The sequence below is a fragment of the Mercenaria mercenaria genome, chromosome 1 (assembly GCF_021730395.1).
Source record: "Mercenaria mercenaria strain notata chromosome 1, MADL_Memer_1, whole genome shotgun sequence".
NCBI classification, from domain to species: Eukaryota; Metazoa; Mollusca; class Bivalvia; order Venerida; family Veneridae; genus Mercenaria; species Mercenaria mercenaria.
In genome coordinates this window covers 61,018,730-61,041,244 of record NC_069361.1, presented here as the reverse complement: position 1 = coordinate 61,041,244, position 22,515 = coordinate 61,018,730, and the positions used below count along the sequence as shown (strand labels likewise).

Sequence of the window (22,515 nt, the reverse complement as noted above, 5' to 3'; positions counted from 1 at the left end):
AAACTTAATAGAATGATTGGTCATGCAGAGTAGATGACCCCTATCGATTTTGGGGTCACTCCATTAAAGGTCAAGGTCACAGGGGCCTGAACATTGAAAACCATTTCCGGTCAGTAACTTGAGAACCACTTGACCCAGAATGTTGAAACTTAATAGGATGATTGGTCATGCAGAGTAGATGACTCCTAACGATTTTGGGGTCACTCTGTGAAAGGTCAAGGTCACAGGGGCCTGAACATTGAAAACCATTTCCGGTCAGTAACTTGAGAACCACTTGACCCAGAATGATGAAATTTCATAGGATGATTAGTCATACAGAGTAGATGACCCATAATGATTTTAGGGTCACTCTGTTAAAGGTCAAGGTCACAGGGGCCTGAACATGGAAAACCATTTCCGATCAATAACTTGAGAACCACTTGACCCAGAATGTTGAAACTTCATATGATGATTGTTCATGCAGAGTAAATGACCCCTATTGTTTTTGGGGTCACTCCGTTAAAGGTCAGGTCACAGGGGCCTGAACATTGACAACCAGTTCCGATCAATAGCTTGAGAACCTCTCGACCCAGAATGTTGAAACTTCATAGGATGATTGACATGCAGAGTAGATGACCCCTATTGTTTTTGGGGTCACTCCGTTAAAGGTCAAGGTCACAGGGGCCTGAACATTGATAACCAGTTCCGATCAATAACTTGAGAACCACTTGACCCAGAATGTTGAAACTTCATAGGATGATTGAACATGCAGAGTAGATGACCCCTATTGATTTTGGGGTCAGTCTATTAAATGTCAAGGCCACAGTGGCCTGTTCATGTAAAATCATTTTTTGGAAATAACTTGAGAACCACTTGACCTACAATGTTGAAACTTAATAGGATGATTGGACATGCAGAGTAGATGACCCCTATTTATTTTGAGGTCACTTGATCAAAGGTCAAGGTCACAGAAGCCTGAACAGTGACTTGAGAACCACTAGGCCAGGAGTGTTGAAATTTAGCGGGATGATTGGACATGCCAAGTAGATGATCCCTATTGCAGCCAACCATCAGTGTCTCTTTGACTTTTGCTCCTAACCCCTGTTGACTTCTTGCCTATAGGACTTTGCATTGGGGGAGACATGCGCTTTTTTACAAAAGCATTTTCTAGTTCCAAATTCGAATCATTACAAAATATATCATACAACTACCGCAATGCTTAGAAGCATCATATATACAGTTTTCTTCTTTTTCAGTTTCTGAATGCAAATACGGAAACAAGACAAAAAGTGAGCAACAACCATTTGGTGTTGATGAATCAGACTTCAGGGTATTTTTTGAAAATTCATTTATGCAGTGTCTCGATTCCATGCAAAATAACTCCCTCAGAAAGAAAGCTACATCAGGGCCTGGTAAATTAATTGTTGACATCTCGAAGAAAGTATCACTAGACTCTGACATGAAAATTACTATAGAACATAAACTGTGTCCATATTTCTTAAAAGTTTTTGAAAATGCAAATTCAAGTGATGGTAACACAAATGAAAATCTCTACTCTAGTTTTTACAAGGTAACAGAAGATACAAAGTTGAGCACTGAAATTCAGGGTGTTCTAAAGAGAAGTAGTGATGAAAATTTAAGAGTGTTCTCCTACACTCTCTCATGCGCTCTCTGATTAAAAACTGGGTAAAACTTTTTGAAAGAAGAAGAGACAACAATGACCAGCTTGTAATTTTTTACATCAGTGGTTACATCATTCACACTCTAACAAGAAAGTGTTTGAAAGCAAAATCAAAGTCAGTGAAATTGCAGACCTTACAGGAAGCGATGAGGCTCTCGTTAAAAAATGAAAGCGACGGTGAAAAAACATTTGTGAACAAATATTCTGAATGGACATGCAAGACAAATCGTGGTGGCCTGAAAATACCTAGCGACAGTTTCTTCCTTCTAATTCAAGAGTGCGAAATGTTTTGTCGTGAGGAGATTGACGAAAAAAATTTACACAAGGATTCTCTGAACAGAACTATTTTGTGTGAAAAGATAATGGATCGGTTCATGGTAAAGCATTATGGCGAGTTTGCAAGCTTTATGTTAGAGTCTTGTGTAAAACTGTTCCTTACAGTATGCGGGCATGCATGGGCCAGGAAAAGTGACTGCGCAAATCACTCATGGAATATACTAAAACCTAGGTCAACTGCGTTAGTAAATAAAGTAAAATAACGCCAAGTGTACTACAGCTGTAACTCTTCAGCAAAATTCATCAGAAATTCTTAATTTAGTTCTGCAAGTTTTGTGGGATGTTGTAGATTTTTATTGCTAATTGTTAAAGCAACATGAAGAATATGTTAAAAATTTATCTATTATGAACCATATGACAAACCTGTATATGTCTGAATGCTTTATTTTTCCCAATTCACCAAATATCAAATATAGTATTTATTTCTATGAGGAACTATATAATATTCTTACATGTAAATGCCATGCATGACAGTGTCATATTTGCTTTCAGTATTATATTGCTTTCATAATGTTTTTGATATATCTAGACTGAAACTAACTTAAAAAAACAACTGTTATTATTATCTCATCAAAGTTTTAAATAAAACATTTGAAATGTCATGAATATTTTGTTTTCTCAATCTTGTTTTTCACTTACTTGTAGAAACTGCTGATATTTTATGGAATATTGTCAGTAAAAATTCATATCATTGTTGTGTTATAAAAACGTAACCACGTCATCATTGTAATCAACATAATCATGATATATATATATATATAAATATAGTCTTGTTTTATCCTAATATGGCTGCATAGATTTTTTAATAATGATTCTTACTGGCACCATGCAAACATCATTATGTAGAGTAAAACACATGCACTGGTAATATCATCTGGTAAGTTTTGTCGGTGCGCATCACGCTAGGGCCAGTCTACTAATTAGACTGCCCTGTACCGACTTATTTGATAGTTCTAATTTTGCTTTAAGTCAATCGTTTCTATTAACTTGAACAAACTTATATCCAGTGCACTCTATATTTAGGATTGGTTTCCTGTGAGTCATGCAAGGTTAAGTGAAGCATGCACAGTTAATATGCATGGTTATAAATATTACACTCACCATACAAATAACTAGCTATCCTAACTAAATACTGTTAAATCTGATTTTTGAATCACAATATACTATAATGAAAAAAAAACCCTGAATTATCACAAACTGCACTTCACTGATTTCATTTAAAAACAAGGTGACACACAATTACTGATGCCTTGGCTTTTTAGCTATTGGTGTGTTATCCACTTGAAGATCCAGGCAGCGCTTGGTGTTTCCTCAGAGTGGAGCCAGCACCTGACTCCCTACTACACTTAATTTCTGCATATTGCTGTTGAACGCATGCAGTGAAGGATTTGTATTGGACCCTATGCACACCGAAATGTTGCTCAATGGCATCCTGGTTGAATTTTTCTGTTAAAACAAATGGCATGCCTCTATTCAAACAAAACTTATCACAGTCAACAATAGAGTTAACAGTTATTTTTACGCCTTCTATTGTCTGGTAGCTTAGACCCATTGCATTTCTTTGCATATGAGAAAAGTTACCATTTCTACTATTTACTTTGCGGTGCCATTCTTCAAAGTAACTGAGAAATTCATCTTTTAGATACGTCAGTCTTGCATCATCAATATCAGTGAATGGTTTCAAGTTTTCATTTCTTTTGCGGATACTTTCCATAAAATTTCACGTGTTCATAATGTCAAAGAATTTGTCCGTATTCCTAATAAATTTTACTGTCTCTGACGTTCTATCACCATACACCAATTCCAACGCGTTAGCCACAGAAGAACTCAGTACCTGGGCGGCCAAATTGACCTTCATGTAACTGAAAGCAGTCAGATTAATGTGATTTTTAGAAAGTTTAGGACACAGTCTATATAGTCCATTACATTGGTCTTTAAAAAGATCTACTATATGTAGCCAAGATATGTCTTTACCATTTTTCCATAGTTTTTTTGTGTTTTATGCAAATAAGAATTAGAAAAATTGTTCCGGGTTGTCTTAATCAGACAGGGAGGATCAGATATAAAATAAATGTAACGTTGTTCTGCAGCAAATACGTTTTCAGCCCTGTATACAATTGAATCAGTGTCTTGGCCATGTAAAGGAATGAATCTTCTGTTTGGTGATGCACCGTCACTAGTTATAAAAAGCACTGAAAGTCCTATATCTATTTCTAACATTTCAACAGCTTCCCAAAGAATAGAAAATAACTGATCAGAAACAACTCAGTTAGTAGCAAAGTGAGCCATTGGAAACTTAAGTTTTGTGGACAATCCTCGAACCATTATGACTAGAACATATCTTGCAAGAGTTAATGCCTCCTGAATATTCATTAAATCATTACTTGCACTGTCTAAATCTGTAAATCCAATTAATTAACCTGTGTGTTTGTCATAGACTAGATCGCTCCTAATTCTTACTTCATCTTGCAATATACCAACAATTTTTTCATGACCTTCATTGAAATCTGAAACTTCTTCCTATAACTTGACCAGAACATCTTCATGAAAACCAGTTCCTCTCGACAAGACATTTGAATAGTCATAAAGGGTTCGTTCACTTGGTAGATTTATGAAGCCGGACTTGCGCATTGAATCATATGTTGTTGAGGACTTGCTCTTTAAATAAATACACCATTTGATAATCATTGGGTGCCACCTCATGTTTTTTTTTTGTTTTTAAGTTGGCTGAAACGCATTTGCTGCTCCCAGAAAAGTCTTTGAACTGATGTTTCCACAGGGTAAGCTTCTTTCACAGCACTGTCTGTTTCTGTCATTAGGTTTTTCATTTCAATGTTGTCAGCCTCTGACAGGGAAACACCATTTACCTTAATTGAATTTTTAAGTTTTCTATTTAGTTTATCTACTTCGGACTGTAAACTTGACCAGTGTTTTCGCAACTGTTTCAGTTTATGGATTTTTTCAGATTCAGTAAGCCTTTCATTTCCTTTTTTAGCTCACCTGTCACAAGGTGACAAGGTGAGCTTTTGTGATCGCGCGGTGTCTGTCGTCCGTCGTCTGTGCGTCAGTGCGTCCGTAAACTTTTGCTTGTGACCACTCTAGGGGTCACATTTTTCATGGGATCTTTATGAAAGTTGGTCAGAATGTTCATCTTGATGATATCTAGGCCAAGTTCGAAACTGGGTCACGTGCCATCAAAAACTAGGTCAGTAGGTCTAAAAATAGAAAAACCTTGTGACCTCTCTAGAAGCCATATATTTCACAAGATCTTCATGAAAATTGGTCAGAATGTTCACCTTGACGATATCTAGGTCAAGTTCGAAACTGGATCACGTGCCGTCAAAAACTAGGTCAGTAGGTCTAAAAATAGAAAAACCTTGTGACCTCTCTAGAGGCCATATGTTACACAAGATCTTCATGAAAATTGGTCAGAACATTTACCTTGATGATATCTAGGCCAAGTTTGAAACTGGATCACGTGCCATCAAAAACTAGGTCAGTAAGTCAAATAATAGAAAAACCTTGTGACCTCTCTAAAGGCCATATTTTTCATGGGATCTGTATGAAAGTTAGTCTGAATGTTCATCTTGATGATATCTAGATCAAGTTCGAAACTGGGTCATGTGCGGTCAAAAACTAGGTCAGTAGGTCTAAAAATAGAAAAACCTTGTGACCTCTCTAGAGGCCATATATTTCATGAGATCTTCATGAAAATTGGTCAAAATGTTCACCTTGATGATATCTGGGTCAGGTTCGAAAATGGGTCACGTGCCGTCAAAAACTAGGTCAGTAGGTCAAATAATAGAAAAACCTTGTGACCTCTCTAGAGGCCATATTTTTCATGGGATCTGTATGAAAGTTGGTCTGAATGTTCATCTTGATGATATCTAGGTCAAGTTCGAAACTGGGTCATGTGCCTTCAAAAACTAGGTCAGTAGGTCAAATAATGGAAAAACCTTGTGACCTCTCTAAAGGCCATATTTTTCATTGGATCTGTATGAAAATTGGTCTGAATGTTCATCTTGATGATATCTAGGTCAGGTTCAAAACAGGGTCATGTGCGGTCAAAAACTAGGTCAGTAGGTCTGAAAATAGAAAAACCTTGTGAATGGATCTCCATAAAAATTGGTCAGAATGTTCACCTTGATGATATCTAGGTCAAGTTTGAAACTGGGTCACGTGCCATAAAAAACTAGGTCAGTAGGTCAAATAATAAAAAACCTTGTGACCTGTCTGAGGCCACACTTTTCATGGGATCTGTATGAATGTTGGTCTGAATGTTCATCTTGATGATATCTAGGTCAAGTTTGAAACTGGTCAACTGCGGTCAAAAACAGGCCAGTAGGTCTAAAATATTAAAAATCTTTGACCTCTCTAAGGCCATATTTTTCATGGGATCTTCATGAAATTGATCTGAATGTTCACTTGATGATATCTCGTCAGTTTCGAAACTGGGTCAGTGCGGTCAAAAACTAGGTCAGTAGGTCTAAAAATAGAAAAACCTTGTGACCTCTCTAGAGGCCATATTTTCATGAGATCTTCATGAAAATTAGTTAAATGTTCACCTTGATGATATCTGGTAAGTTCGAAACAGGGTCACGTGCCTGAAAACTAGGTCAGTAGGTCAAATAATAGAAAAACCTTGTGACCTCTCTAGAGGCCATATTTTTCATGGGATCTGTATGAAAGTTGGTCTGAATGTTCATCTTGATGATATCTAGGTCAAGTTCGAAACTGGGTCATGTGCCTTCAAAAACTAGGTCAGTAGGTCAAATAATGGAAAAACCTTGTGACCTCTCTAAAGGCCATATTTTTCATTGGATCTGTATGAAAATTGGTCTGAATGTTCATCTTGATGATATCTAGGTCAGGTTCAAAACAGGGTCATGTGCGGTCAAAAACTAGGTCAGTAGGTCTGAAAATAGAAAAACCTTGTGAATGGATCTCCATAAAAATTGGTCAGAATGTTCACCTTGATGATATCTAGGTCAAGTTTGAAACTGGGTCACGTGCCATAAAAAACTAGGTCAGTAGGTCAAATAATAAAAAACCTTGTGACCTGTCTGGAGGCCACACTTTTCATGGGATCTGTATGAATGTTGGTCTGAATGTTCATCTTGATGATATCTAGGTCAAGTTTGAAACTGGGTCAACTGCGGTCAAAAACCAGGCCAGTAGGTCTAAAATTATTAAAATCTTTTGACCTCTCTAGAGGCCATATTTTTCAATGGATCTTCATGAAAATTGATCTGATTGTTCACCTTGATGGTATCTCGGTCAGTTTCGAAACTGGGTCACGTGCGGTCAAAAACTAGGCCAGTAGGTATAAAAATAGAAAAACCTTGTGACCTCTCTAGAGGCCATATTTTTCATGAGATCTTCATGAAAATTAGTTAGAATGTTCACCTTGATGATATCTAGGTAAAGTTCAAAACAGGGTCACGTACCTTTGAAAACTAGGTCAATAGGTCAAATAATAGAAAAACCTTGTGACCTCTCTAGAGACCATATTTTTCAGTGGATCTTCATGAAAATTGGTCAGAATTTTTATCTTGATAATATCTAGGTCAAATTCAAAACTGGGTCACATGAGCTCAAAAACTGAGTCACTATGTCAAATAATAGATTAAACGATATCATACTCAAAACTGGGTCATGTGGGAAGAGGTGAGCGATTCAGGACCATCATGGTCCTCTTGTTTGAAGAAAGTCAGTTCTTTTGCGGAGTTGCTACTTTATCTTTTTGCTGCCACGATGCCTTAGACAAAGTTCTTCGTTAAGTAGTGCAGCACTCGCATCTGTTGGATTTGATGAATAAAGAGCACTTGGTTGATTGAATAGTAGAGCCAGAAATATTTTCACTATATCCTGCCTGCTGGTTTTCACTTGCGACATCAAGGTATGCACCAACAGGAAGGAGGTTCTGGTACTTGCTGTCAGGATTTACCGGACATATTCTGTACTGGGCCAACAAATCAAGGATGCATTTTATTTGGTCTAATGTTTTACAATACGTGGGAATGTGGGACCAGATTTGATGGTCAGCAGGTAGAGAGACTCCATGTACACAAATGTTTACTGAAAAGTCCTCTTTTTCACTGTAATACACACCTTAATCACTGGATTTGCACATACCCCATCCCCATACAGTTGTACAAATCTTATATATTTAGATGTTGAAAGACAACTATACTCTGCATATTCCCTCAAGTCAACACATTTCTGCTTCAAGTTAGTGTATTTTAACATGTATTTAGATTTGATCAATGCATCAATGTCAGCATCTGGTCCATGCTGAAACACACCGTCAAAAACCACATAATGTTCATCTGCAGTAAGATGATCTTTAGTTATGTCACTATCACATGTTGTAGGTTCAGATAATGAAGGGAACTGTTCAAGAAAACTACTGAAGAATCGCTCACTTTCATAGGTTTCTGAAAGATTAAAACAAAAATCTTACTTCATTTAACAGGCACACATCATACAGATTTATGTATGTTACATGTCGTTACAACTGTATGATATCTTATCATGTATGCAACTCCACATACAGATAGAATTAATTTATGACATTTTCTAATGTGTTAGCAAAATTTCTAAAGACAAAATATTCAGTACAAAATGGGTAGTAGATATAGAGGATATTTGTTTGTTTTAGTGTAAGATCGAAATATATTTCACTGAGTGAACACTGTAATGCAATATTTTCACGAGTGGCACAGCCACGAGTGAAAATGTAAATTATGGTGTTCACAAGTGAAATATATTTCGATCTTACACTGAAACAAACAAATTTTCTATTTATTTTATGCATTTTTAATGTTTTTAACCAAATTATATTCAGTTTGTCCGCGCAACGTCATAATGTTGTGACGTCAGGATGTCTTTGTAGAAAAAACTATAAATAGTTCTATGACATTTCCTGATTTCTTTTACATTTCATTATGATAAAATGTAGAATCTAAATATTTATGATCCTTTTATTATTTTTATAAATCTTTACCTTTACTGAAGAATATTTCGCAAGGAAATTCCTATCATTATAATTCATATCATTTCGCATTCAAATGTAGTTCCGTACCAGTGAAAAATAAAAATGATATTTTCACTTGTTTGAAACAGTGAAAATATCATTTTATTTCAACGATAAATTTCAGTATTTCACAGAAGAGCATAAAATAAATATTTAATATCTGCTGGTCACTATTATGAGAGTGGATCTAACATGCATTCTGATCATAATCTTTAAAGTAGAAATCTTTCCTTAAATGATTAATTTTGTCTAAATATAATCATAACAAATTCTGACAAGTGAGATAGTAGTTCAATCAGTAGAGTAGTCACGTACACGTGATAATTAAGATTGACATAAAATTTATTTTTTTGTAATTTTCGCATCTAATCATGAAGAAAAGCCATTCTTTACTAATTACCTGGAACAATGTCAAAGACTGTTTCTTTAATTTGTTGTTTTCGTTTACTGGCATGGCCAATGCGGCACCGTCTACTTCTCATACCATGACCCATCACGCCTCAAAGACCAAAAACTGGAAAATAAAACAATGTTGATAAATGTAATTGTTTGAAGGCACTGACATCCAGATACAATGACATCCAAGAAAGAGAAATTTTCAGACATCTGGAATTAATACCTTTTATCTTACCTTTTATTATGCTGGACACGACTAGTTCTGCCTTAGCAGATAGTGTAGATCATGATCAACCTGCACATCCATGCATTCTGATCATAATCTGCACTGTTTCAATTCAATCAGTATCCTTTGACAGTAAATGGTATACAGTCTAACTTTAAATTGAAAGATGGACAAGTTCATTATAGAAATTTAGCAGGGTAATGGTTAATACTTCATGGCTTTGGACACAAGCTGAAACTTAGGGTGGAGCAGCAGATGTGATAGTCAATGGTTTGGTGGATGACACTATGAGATCTAGTAGAATAGCACAGTAGCACCGGAGGAGTTATATATATTTTTCAAATCTAAACATAAAGACAAACCCAAAGCAGATAAAATAAGATACCTGTGGTTTTTTGTAGGCAAATCGTTGTATTGGTAAAATGTTATTCAATTCAGTCAAAATAACAATTTCAACATACATTAAAAATCTATGCATTGTCAATATATTAACCATTACCATGATAAATTTCTATAACAAATATGTCTATCTTTCAATTTTGGACAGTATCATTAACTGTGAAAATGGGGTACTTTCGGTTACCTAAAAGATACTGTCTGAAAGGATAGCAGTGCAGATCTTGATCAGACTGCATGAATTTGCATGCTGATCATGATCTACACCAGTCGCAAAGGTAGAACCATTAGTGTCCAGCATTATAAGGGTTAATATACAGAGTACATCTCGAAAGGCAACACTAGGGGTACAGTCAATACTTTTTTAACCCACGATGCCTTGCATAGGTAAATGCAAACGGTGGTTTTACATGTTATTAACTGTGTGCTTGTTGAAAAAACAAGAGTATAAAAGTTTCTATACATTTCTACATTTCTATATGTACTGAGCATATTCATAGTCACGAATTAGTGCTCTACTTTATCGGATGTTTACATATTGTTTTTAACGTAAACAACTAAATTTTTACATCGTCACAAAGATACATGTTTGCAGTGCACCGCATGTCTGTGATACTTCAAAAATTACTTTAAAAAATCCCACCAATCCTTTGCAGAAATAAAATTTTAAAAAGGTCAAGATTATCCCCATCCTCTACTAATATTTTAGCCATATGAAACCTGATATAATGTTTTTGAAATATAATATCTTGTACTCGCGTGGTTTGTCAATTCACGTGAAAACGAGAACGGCCGAGAACTTGCGAGATTTCGCGGTGTTGCTAATCCCTGTAATACATTATTTCTGCAGAAACTCAAAGAAAGCCAATTAACACTCAGAAGAACTGATTAGTGGGATAATAAGAACTAATTAGTGGGATCTTTACTGCATACATGTTATGTTTGATTTCTTCAGGATAAGAATAACTTATCAACAACTTTCAGGCTACACTTCTTGATTACTGATTGCCTGTTGGCTGGCATTTGTTATGAAGCTCTTCTATTTTTAGCTCTCCTGAACCAAGGGTTCAGGGTGAGCTATTAGTGTAGGTGGATAATCTTGTGTCCTGAGTCCATCGTCAACAATTTTACTTGAACATCTTCTCCTCTGAAACTACTGGTCAGAATTACACCAAACTTGGTCTGTAGCATCCTGGTAAGGTCCCGTTCAAATTGGAGCACTTGGCCCCTTTTAAGGGCCGCTTGAGCTAAAAATAGAAAAACCTTTAAACAACTTCTTCTCATGAACCACTGAATGGATCCTTATCAAACTTGGTCTGTAATATCATTGTAAGGTCCTGTCTCAAATTTGTGCAAATAGGGGCGCTAGATCTAAAAATAGAAATACCTTTAAACAACTTTTTTCTTATGAACCGCATGAATGATCTTTATCAAACTTGGTATCTAGCATCAATGTATGGCCCTGTCTCAAGATTTTTCAAATGGGGGCGCTTGGCTGCTTTAAGGGACTGCTGGAGCTTCTAATAGAAATGCCTTTAAAAACAACTTCTTTTCATGAACCGTTTAATGGATCTTCATCAGACTTGGTCTGTAGCATCATTTGTAAAGTTTTCTCTCAGATTTTTACAAATATAGACACCTGACCCCTTTTAGGGCTGCTAGAGCAGAAAGTAGAAATACCTTTAAACAACTTCTTCTCATGAACCCGTCGATGGATCTTTGTCAAACTTGGTCTGTAGCGTTAGTTTAAGGTTCTCTCTCAGATTTGTTCAGATGGGGGCACTTGGCTCCTTTCAGGGGCTACTAGAACTTAAAATAGAAATAACTTTAAATGACTTCTTCTCACAAACAGCTTAATAGATCTACATCAAACTTGGTCTGTAGCATTACTGTAAGGTCCTCTCTCAAATTTATTAGCTCACCTGAGCACGAAGTGATCAAGGTGAGCTATTGTGACCAGTCATTGTCCGGTGGCGCCATTGTGCGTTGTACGTCAACATTTGCCTTGGAAACACTCTAGAGGCCACTGTTTAAGTTTGAAACTCATGAGAATTGGTCAGAATGTTTGTCTTGATGACCTCTAGGTAAAGTTGGAATCTGGGTCATGTTGGATCAAAAACAAGGTCACTAAGTTAAATCAAAGGAAAAGCTTGTTAACACTCTAGAGGCCACATTTATGACCCTATCTTCATGAAACTTGGTCAGAATGTTTATCTTGATGATCTTTAGATTAATGTTGAATCTGGATCATGTGGGGTCAAAAACTAGGTCACTAGGCCAGATCAAAGGAAAATCTTGTTAACACTCTTAAGAGACCACATTTTAACACTTTACCACACCGATATGTTTATCCCCGTATCTATCGATTACCAAACACATACGTATTGACCCATGTCTATTGATTACTCGATAGATACGTATATTCTTGATTATTGGCCATTTGAACAAAAATGGATATTCACGTGTCTCATAATCATCCGCTTTATTTTATCTTTTCCTAAAGAAACGAATTCCAGATGTTTACTAATGCAAAGTATGGGATTTCATCATCAATATTAGGGTAAAACTATTAAAATTTATCGAGTAATTTGCAACCAAAGACACTGGGTTTTTTTCCTACCTATGCATGATGATATGTCATGGAAAATTACTATGAAAACTACAAGCGTCTGGCTATTGCGATGGACCAAGATTGTTCAAATTATGCCCCTGGGGTGAAAAGAGGCCCTGCCCCATGGGTCCCAAGTTTTACATAGACTTATATAAAAAAATTTTTTTTAAATCTTCTTGTTTGAAACTGCAAGGCCTAGGCTTTTGATTTTTGGTATGTTGCATTGCCTAGTGGCCCTTTACCAAGATTGTTCAAATTATGCCTCTGGGTTAAAAAGAGACCCTGCCCTGGGGATCCCAAGTTTTACAAAGACTTATATAGGAAAAAACTTTTAAAAATCTTCTTGACTGAAAGTTCAAGGCCTAGGCTTTTGATATACAGTATGTAGCATTGCCTAGTGGCTCTCTAACAAGATTGTTCAAATTATGCCCCTGGGGTGAAAAGAGGCCCCGCCTCGAGGGTCACATAATTTTTTAGCCAACCATCATCAGATGGTGGGCTATTCAAATAACTCTGCGTCCATGGTCTGTCGTCCTTCCGTCCGTCCATTAACAATTTCTCGTTATCACATCTCAGAAACTACTGGGGGGATTTTGACCAAACTTTGTCAGAATGATGTATTGATACCCTAGTTTTGTCCCTCTGAAAATCAGACTGGTTCAACAATTTTTGAATGAGTTATGGCCCTTTGTTTATTTTTATAATTTACATAGATTTATATTGGGAAAAACTTTGAAAATCTTCTTGTCCAAAACCACAGGGCATAGGGCTTTGATATTTGGTATGTAGCATCATCTAGTGGTCCTCTACCACGATTGTTCAAATTATTTCCCTGGGGCCAAATATGGCCCTGCCCCGGGGGTCACATGGTTTATATAGACTTATATAGGGAAAAACTTTGAAAAACCTCTTGTCCAAAACCACAGGGCCTAGGGCTTTGATATTTTGTATGTGACATCATCTAGTGGTCCTCTACTAAGATTTTTCAAATTATTCCCCTAGGGTGAGATATGGCCCCGCCCTGGGGGTCACATGGTTTACATAGTCTTCTATCGGGAGACACTTTGAAAATCTTCTTGTCCATACCACAAAGCCTAGGGCTTTGATATTTGTGATGTAGCATCATCTAGTGGTTCTCTACCAAGTTTGTTCAAATTATCCCCCTAGGACCGAATATAGCCCTGCCCCAGGGGTCACATGGTTCATATAGACTTATATATGGAAAAACTTCTAAAATCTTCTTGTCTATAACCTACAATATTCAAATTTGGACCACATGTATAATTTTGAGTGGCAAGATGAACCTTGATATGATTTGACTTTGATCTTGACCTAGTGACCTACTTTCACATTTCTGTAGCTACAGCCTTCAAATTTGGACCACATGCATAGGTTGTGTACCGAAACTTTGACCTTGACATTGACCTAGTGACCTACTTTCACATTTTTGAAGGTACAGGCTTCAAATTTGGACCACATGCATAGTTTTGTGATCCAGAATGAAATTTGACCTTGATTTGGACCTAGTGACCTACTTTCACATTTTTGAAGGTACAGGCTTCAAATTTGGACCACATGCATAGTTTTGTGATCCAGAATGAAATTTGACCTTGATTTGGACCTAGTGACCTACTTTCACATTTCTCAAGCAACAGCCTTCAAATTTGGACCACATGCATAGTTTTGTGTACCGAAATGAACTTTGACACTGAGATTGACCTAGTGACCTACTTTCACATTTCTGAAGCTACAGGCATCAAATTTGGACCACATGCATAGTTTTGTGTTCTGAATTGAAATTTGACATTGATTTTTACCTAGTACCTACTTTCACATTTCTCAAGCTACAGACGTCAAATTTGATGCACATGCATAGTTTTGTGTTCAGAAATGAACTTTGACCTTGAAATTGATCTAGTGACCTACTTTCACATTTCTCAAGCTACGTTTTCAAATTTGGACCACATGCATGGACCACATGCACAGTGTTGTGTACCGAAATGAATTTTGACCTTGAGCTAGTCTTGAAATTTGGAACGTTAAAAAATGGCTCATTGGTGGTCACCAAGATCACTCTGTGATCTCTTGTATATGAGTTATATAGAAAAAAATACTTCAAAAATTATCTGATCATATTTCCTAGACTGTTTTATTATAATTACCTTATGACCTCAAGTAATTAGGGGTCACTTGACTGTAACCTTGACCTACTGACCTACTTTCTTGTTTTTTAAGATACAGCCATGAAATTTGGATGACATGTACAGTTTTGCACACCGATCTTAAAACTGACCTTCAGTGACCATGAATGTGACCTACTGACCTACTTTCTTGTTTTAAGCTCACCTCTCACCTGTCACATAGTGACAGGGTGAGCTTTTGTGATCACCCTTTGTCTGTCCGTCCATCATCTGTCTGTCCGTCTTTCGTCCGTCCACAATTTCCTTGTGAACACGATAGAGACCACATTTTGTATTTGATTTTTATCAAACTTGCAAACAACTTGTATGGGCATCATATCTTGGTTTCTTTCGAAAACTGGCCAGATCCCATCATGGGTTCTAGAGTTATGGTCCCTTAAAGGGCCAAAATTTCCTAGTTTTGGCTTGTGAACACGATAGAGACCACATTTTGCAATCGACTTTAATAAAACTTGTACATAACTTGTATTGGCATAATATCTCGGTTCCTTTCGAAAACAGATCCCATCATGGGTTGCAGAGTTATGGCCCCTTAGAGGGCCAAAATTTGCTATTTTGGCTTTTGCAGTCATTTAGAGACTTCATTTATGGTTTGATTTGATACAGACTTGCAAAATATCTTCATCAACACTAATCTTGGATTCCATGATAACTCAGTCATATCTAATCATAGGTTCCAGAGTTACGGCCCCAGATTGACCCCTAAAAGAGCCAAAATTTGGTGATTTTTACCTTGTGAACACGATAGAAGTGACATTTTATATTTTATTTTAACCACACTTACACACAACTTAAGTCACAATAAGATATCGGTTCCTTTCGAAAGCCGGCAAGATTCCATAATGGGTTCTAGAGTTTACTGCCCCTGCAAGGGCAAAATTTTCAATTTTTCCCTTTCAACCATATAGAGGCTTCATTCATGTTTTGATTTGATACAAACTTGCACAGAATGATTATCTTGATGATCTCTAGGCCTGGATCGAAACTGGGTCATGTCGGGTCAAAAACTAGGTCATCAGGTCAAATCGAAGGAAAAGCTTGTTAACACTCTAGAGGCCACATTTATGACCCTATCTTCATGAATCTTGGTCAGAATGTTTATCTTGATGATTTCTAGGCCAAGTTTGAAACTGGGTCATAATGGGGTCAGAAACTAGGTCATCAGGTCAAATCAAAGGGAAAGCTTGTTAACACTCTTCAGGCTACATTTATGACCCCTATTTTCGTGAAACTTGGTCAGAATGTTTATCTTGATGATTCTTAGGCCAAGTATGAAACTGGGTCATATGGGGTCAAAATCTAGGTCACCCAGTCAAATCAAAGGAGAAGCTTGTTAATAGTCTTGTTCATTTGATGTGCATGAAACTTGGTCAGAATGTTTGTCTGAATGAAATATCTTATGAATTTTTATCTGGGTCATGTGGGGTCAAAAACTAGGTCACCAGGTCAAATCAAAGAATAAGCTTGTTTACACCCTAGGGGGCATATTTTTTATTCTATCTTCATAAATTTTAATCAGAATGTTTGTTATCATGAAGTCATGAGTCACGCGGGGCCAAAAATTAAATCACTAGGTCAAATCATAGGAAAAGCTTTATACACTCTAGAGTCCACTTTTTTGCTCCAGTCTTCAGGAAATTTTGTCAGAATGTTTGTTTTCATGACATTTTGGACAAGTTTGAATCTGGGTCATGTGGGGTAAAAAAATAGATCACTAGGTCAAATCAAAGAAGATGTTTGTTTACACTCAAGAGGCCACGGTTTTTGGTCCAATCTTAATGAAAATTGGTCAGAATATTTGTCTCCATGAAATCACTAGGTAAAACATGTTTACACTGTTATGGTGTGTTACACAGGTGAGCAACCTAGGGCCATCTTGGCCCTCTTGTTTAAGATACAGCCTTGAAATTTGGATGACATGTACAGTTTTTCACACCGATCTTAAAACTGATTTTCAGTAACTTTGAATATGACCTACTGGCCTACTTTCTTGTTTTTTAAGATACAGCTTTGAAATTTGGATGACATTTATATTTTTGCATGCCGATCTTTAAACAGACTTTCAGTGATCATCAGTGTGACCTACTGACCTACTGTCTTGTTTTCTAAGCTATTGCAAAAGGATTTGGACCACCTGTAATATTTTTTTTTACAGATTTCAAAAGTAATCTTGCATAATCTTTACCTTGACCCACTCTCCTAATTTTCTTGTTTTTAAAGCTTTAGTTAAGAAATTTGTTCAAGCAAACAACTCTACTCAGGTGAGAGATATAGGGCCATCATGGCCCTCTTGTAAAGGTTAAAGTTTTTCGACAACGTTTGTTTTTCTGTCATATCTTTGTTACTGTTGCTTATATCTTACTGTAAGTTCACATAAACATTGTACAGCATAGAAGCAAAGTATGTGCAGGAGCTGGGCCCATTATACCCAAGGTCAAGGTCACCAAGGTGTTATACTTAGGTTATTTTTAAGGTTAAAGTTTTTCAGCAACCTTTGTTTTTCTGTCATATCTTTGTTACTATTGCTTATATCTTACTGTAAGTTTACATAAACATTGTCCAGCATACAAACAAAATATGTGCAGGGGCTGGGCCCATTATACCGAAGGTCAAGCTCACAAAGTTGTTATACTTGGAATTATTTTCATGTTAAATTATTTCAAAAACTTCGTTTATAGACATATCTTTGGTACTTTAAAAGATAATGACTTGAAATTAAAAATATTTCTTTATAATCATCATCTGCATGTGTGGTTACAATCCCCATAACTCTTATTGTGTTTTTGACAGAATTATGCCCCTTTCATACTTAAAGTTTTTTGGCAATCTTTGCTTTCTGGATATAACTTTAGTACAATATAAGATAAAGACTTGAAACTTAAAATGTATCTTTATCATGATCATCTGCATGTGTGATAACAGTCCCTATAACTCTGATTTGTACTTTTGACCAAATTATGCCCCTTTCATACTTAAAGTTTTTGACAACCCTTCAGTAAATTTGCCACCATTTTCCACTGAAAAATCATTGGAAAACAATGGAGTATTGGAACAAGCCTCTTTGAGTGGAAACTGATGGAAAGCAGTGAAAGAATAGAGGATGGAAAGGCCAGTCAAAATTTTCCACCATTTTCCATCAAGTGCCAGTATCAGTGGAGTATTGGAACATTTTTCAACATTTGCCATTAAAGTATTTCACTGTTTGCCACTGTCACATATTGATGTAAAAACTGCCATCGTTTTCCATTGAATGCCACTATCAGTGGAGTATTGGAACGTTTTTCACCATTTGCCACTAAAATTTTCCACTATTTGCCACCATAACTGTTGTGGCAATCAATGTAAAATATGCCACTGTTTTCCTCAAAATGCCACTGTTTGCCACGGATATTTCTCCACCATTTTCCACTAACCAGCACAAAGAATGCCAATGTTTTCCACCATTTGCCATCAAGGTCATGAGGTGCATACCATCACTGCATGTGTTTGAAACATGATATGAAATAAAAGAAAGGAATGTAATCATTAGAGCAGCTTGTGTAATTTTTCCTTTTTAAACTGTCAGTTAATTCACATCATTTTCATGATATTATTAAAGCACTAAATTCAACTTTGCTCATTAGACTTAAACATTCTTGAAGTGAACATGCTTAGATAAAAGAAAATTGTTTTATATTAAAGGTAGAAGTTCACTAGAACTGTTAAGTAATAAGAAGTTACAAGAACATTCCTTACAATAAACACTGTTCAATGAGTTTTGTGCTGGATTAAAGTACCTGCAGACATACACATCAATGGGGTTTTTCTGTGAGCACCATTCTGCAGTGTGTAAATCACTGAAGTCTGAAAATGTCTCAGGCCTCATAATTCATCCATGTGTGTTTTGGCATAATTATGTCAGGTACTTCATATACACACCTGATACTTTATCTGAAAAGTAATTATGATAAAAGAATGAAACCTTTTATGTTTATTATTAATTTAGTTTGTGTATAAACTAACAAGAGATGAATCACTGAAGAATAAATGGTCATTTAGAAAGATTGAGTCAGCATTTAATTTACTCAAGTTTATTCTGAAGCTTCCTGAATGTTATAAAACATGTTTAAGTAGAAAATAAGTAAATGGATGTACTTACCTAGTGTCCTTTTAAAAGTTATTTTAGCAACATAAAATGCCAGCTGCATGTGTAAAGGAATATCTCCAACAAAGAAGTTCCTGTTTACTTTTAAACTTTTGATATTCTTGAGCAGCTTTCTATTTTGCTATGTATTGTTGAAGGAATCTCACTAGAATGTTTTAACAAATACTTATATCTACTTAAGAGAGAATATCTTTCATTTGTCCATTCTTAAATATTTAAAAGGCCTTTGAAATAAAACAGGACTATTGGGATTACTTTGTGTGTTTTGGCTCCAGTACATACCTTTATAACACAGCAGCATTCCAGAGTTAACCCTTTATCTCTGCAGTGTGTTTACACTGTTTTTGCGGCGGGCCGCTTGCGGCCTCTGCCGCTTAGTTAGCACTCACAGTTTCAAAGTGTGTCATTGCGCGGAAGATCGAAAATTGAAGACATTCCGAATAACACATCAAATTGAAGCGTAATTATTCTTGTAAAACAGATAGTTTAATGAGAAGAAGGGTTAGTGTTAACTGCGTGATGATTTTTAAAGTATTCATATCTTGTATGGTAAACGTGTTTTATACAGTAATAAACCCGTCAAACTAGTTCAAGAACAGAACTATTTGACTTCGCAGAATGTCACTGGACAAAACCAAACAACACACTGTGACAAAAAAGTCCATATTTTCATTGTTATTACACCGTAAAAATGCATTTGATGAAGTTTGTATATTATCCTACCTTCGTGCATTTTACTAAGAATAAAGTGCAAAATCTAGGCGAATGATATTTTTTGTTTTAATAGGTATTACTGGACTTCTTTAATTATTTCTCTTCCACATGTTAAATACTACATATAAACGACTGTTATAACCCAAGAACTATGATGCGCCAGTATTAGTGAAAGATAGCAATCGCTGATAGGCTGAGTGTATATATCGATGTAAACGTCACGCAGAGTTTACTTTTATTTTAGATCCTTTTTTTGTCGGCTGCTAGATGGAAATTACAAAAACATTTCTGTAAAAAAAAAATGCATTGTTTTGCATTAATAAAGAAAGTAATTAACACACAATTCAGTATCCTTAAACCCAAAAATGTTGAAAGTGCTAGAATAAATAATTGATGGAGATACATTAGTAATTCTACCCACTGCGCGGATATGGAAAGTCATTAATATGAAGTTTTGCAGGAGATTTCAAATAGTTGTTATCAATACTAGAATACTAGAAAGAGAATGATTTATAGTTAGTTACCAGTAGATCTAGATTTCTATGCGTATTCTACAACACAGACAATATAGCTGACTGGAAGCGCTTATCAGCTGTGTCTTGTTTAAACCTTCATAGTTGTAGATTTAACATTTTATGTTAGTTGATTGAACAGTCCTTTCAGGATTAATAAGACAATTAAGACAATTTACAATATGCATTCAATACCAAATTTAAACTGAGTTGGGAAAGCCTGGCTGTTTTTAGCTCACCTGAGCACAAAGTGCTCAAGGTGAGCTTTTGTGATCGCCCAGTGTCCGTCGTCTGTCCGTCGTCGTCAACAATTTGACTGTTAACACTCTAGAGGTCACAATTTTGGCCCAATCTTAATGAAACTTGGTCAGAATGTTACCCTCAATAAAATCTTGGATGATTTCAATATTGGGTCATCTGGGGTCAAAAACTAGGTCACTAGGTCAAATCAAAGGAAAAGCTTGTTAACACTCTAGAGGTCACAATTTTGACCCAATCTTCATGAAACTTGGTCAGAATGTTACCCTCAATAAAATCTTGGACGAGTTCGATATTGGGTCATCCGGGGTCAAAAACTAGGTCACCAGGTCAGATCAAAGGAAAGGCTTGTTAACACCCTAGAGGTCACAATTTTGGCCCAATCTTAATGAAACTTGGTCAGAATGTTACCCTCAATAAAGCCTTGGACGATTTCGATATTGGGTCATCTAGAGTCAAAAACTAGGTCACCAGATCAGATCAAAGGAAAAGCTTGTTAACACTGTAGAGGCCACATTTATGACTGTATCTTCATGAAATTTGGTCAGAATGTTAATCTTGATGATCTCAAGGTCCAGTTCGAATCTGGGTCATGTAGGGTCAAAAACTGGGTCACCAGGTCAAATCAAAGGAAAAGCTAGTTAACGCTCTAGAGGCCACATTTATGACCATATCTTAATGAACCTTGGTCAGAATGTTAATCTTGATGATATATAGGTCAAGTTCAAATCTGGGTCATATGGGGTCAAAAACTAGGTCATTAGGTCAAATCAAAGGAAAAGCTTGTTAACACTCTAGAGGCCACATTTATGATTGCATCTTCATGAAACTTAGTCAGAATGTTAATCTTGATGATCTTTAGGTCAAGTTAGAATCTGGGTCTTATGGGATCAAAAACTAGGTCACCGAGTCAAATCAAAGGAAAAGCTAGTTAACACTCTAGAGGTCACAATTTTGACCCAATCTTCACGAAACTTGGTCAGAATGTTACCCTCAATAAAATCTTGGACGAATTCAATATTGGGTCATCCGGGGTCAAAAACTAGGTCACCAGGTCAAATCAAAGGAAAAGCTTGTTAACACCCTAGAGGTCACAATTTTGGCCCAATCTTAATGAAACTTGGTCACAATGTTACGCTCAATAAAGCCTTGGGCGATTTCGATATTGGGTCATCTAGAGTCAAAAACTAGGTCACCAGATCAGATCAAAGGAAAAGCTTGTTAACACTGTAGAGGCCACATTTATGACTGTATCTTCATGAAATTTGGTCAGAATGTTAATCTTGATGATCTCAAGGTCCATTTTGAATCTGGGTCATGTAGGGTCAAAAACTGGGTCACCAGGTCAAATCAAAGGAAAAGCTAGTTAACACTCTAGAGGCCACATTTATGACCATATCTTAATGAACCTTGGTCAGAATGTTAATCTTGATGATATATAGGTCAAGTTCAAATCTGGGTCAGATGGGTTCAAAAACTAGGTCACTAGGTCAAATCAAAGGAAAAGCTTGTTAACACTCTAGAGGCCACATTTATGATTGCATCTTCATGAAACTTAGTCAGAATGTTAATCTTGATGATCTTTAGGTCAAGTTCGAATCTGGGTCTTATGGGATCAAAAGCTAGGTCACCGAGTCAAATCAAAGGAAAAGCTAGGTTAACACTCTAGAGGTCACAATTTTGGTCCAATCTTAATGAAACTTGGTCAGAATGTTTCCCTCAATAAAATCTTGGACGAGTTCGATATTGGGTCATCTGGGGTCAAAAACTAGGTCACCAGGTCAAATCAAAAGCAGGATTTTTTCTAGCTAATTTGGGAACATAGCCTATACCCCCAAAATTGGGAATTTCTACACGCAAATGTTCCAAATTGGGAAATATTTAATCCCATAGGATGTAGTAAGGATGTGTTTAAGCACTTTCTCATACACTTGTTTCACATTGTACAACTCCTTTAACATACTTCCATTACAAAAATGTCCATAATTTGGTCAATTTTTGTGCAATTTTGATGAAATTTTTTCA

The 22,515-nt window shown here is 36.3% G+C and overlaps 2 protein-coding genes across 12 annotated transcripts in view; one reads left to right on the top strand and one right to left on the bottom strand.

The window, feature by feature from the left end:
* The window catches only part of LOC123536251 (ribosome-releasing factor 2, mitochondrial-like), a 291,825-nt gene that overhangs the window by 211,531 nt on the left and 57,779 nt on the right, over positions 1 to 22,515 (top strand). Inside the window, exon 9 of one of the 11 annotated variants that reach the window (XR_008371957.1) lies at positions 1,236 to 1,348. The exons of 9 other annotated variants lie outside the window; for them this stretch is intronic. Coding sequence is in view for 1 of the 2 variants with exons in the window: in XM_053549050.1 (XP_053405025.1) it covers positions 1,236 to 1,654 (419 nt within the window). In the remaining variant the exon portion in view is untranslated. Of the gene's footprint in view, positions 1 to 1,235; positions 3,020 to 22,515 lie in introns of those variants that run through there. One more of the 11 variants, XM_053549050.1, reaches the window with a different exon arrangement.
* LOC123566263 (uncharacterized) lies at positions 7,972 to 10,188 on the bottom strand. The gene is made up of 2 exons (XM_053549088.1): positions 9,433 to 10,188; positions 7,972 to 8,433 (listed from the first exon to the last, which is right to left on the bottom strand). The coding sequence occupies exons 1-2, from the start codon at positions 9,524 to 9,526 to the stop codon at positions 8,072 to 8,074; spliced, it is 456 nt and encodes a 151-aa protein (XP_053405063.1). The 5' UTR covers positions 9,527 to 10,188; the 3' UTR covers positions 7,972 to 8,071.

Coding starts and splice junctions, on each gene's coding strand:
- LOC123566263 (XM_053549088.1), bottom strand. CDS start 9,526: ATGGGTCATGGTATGAGAAGTAGACGGTGCCGCATTGGCCATGCCAGT. Junction 8,434..9,432: donor AGTCTTTGACATTGTTCCAG/GTAATTAGTAAA, acceptor TTAATCTTTCAG/AAACCTATGAAAGTGAGCGA.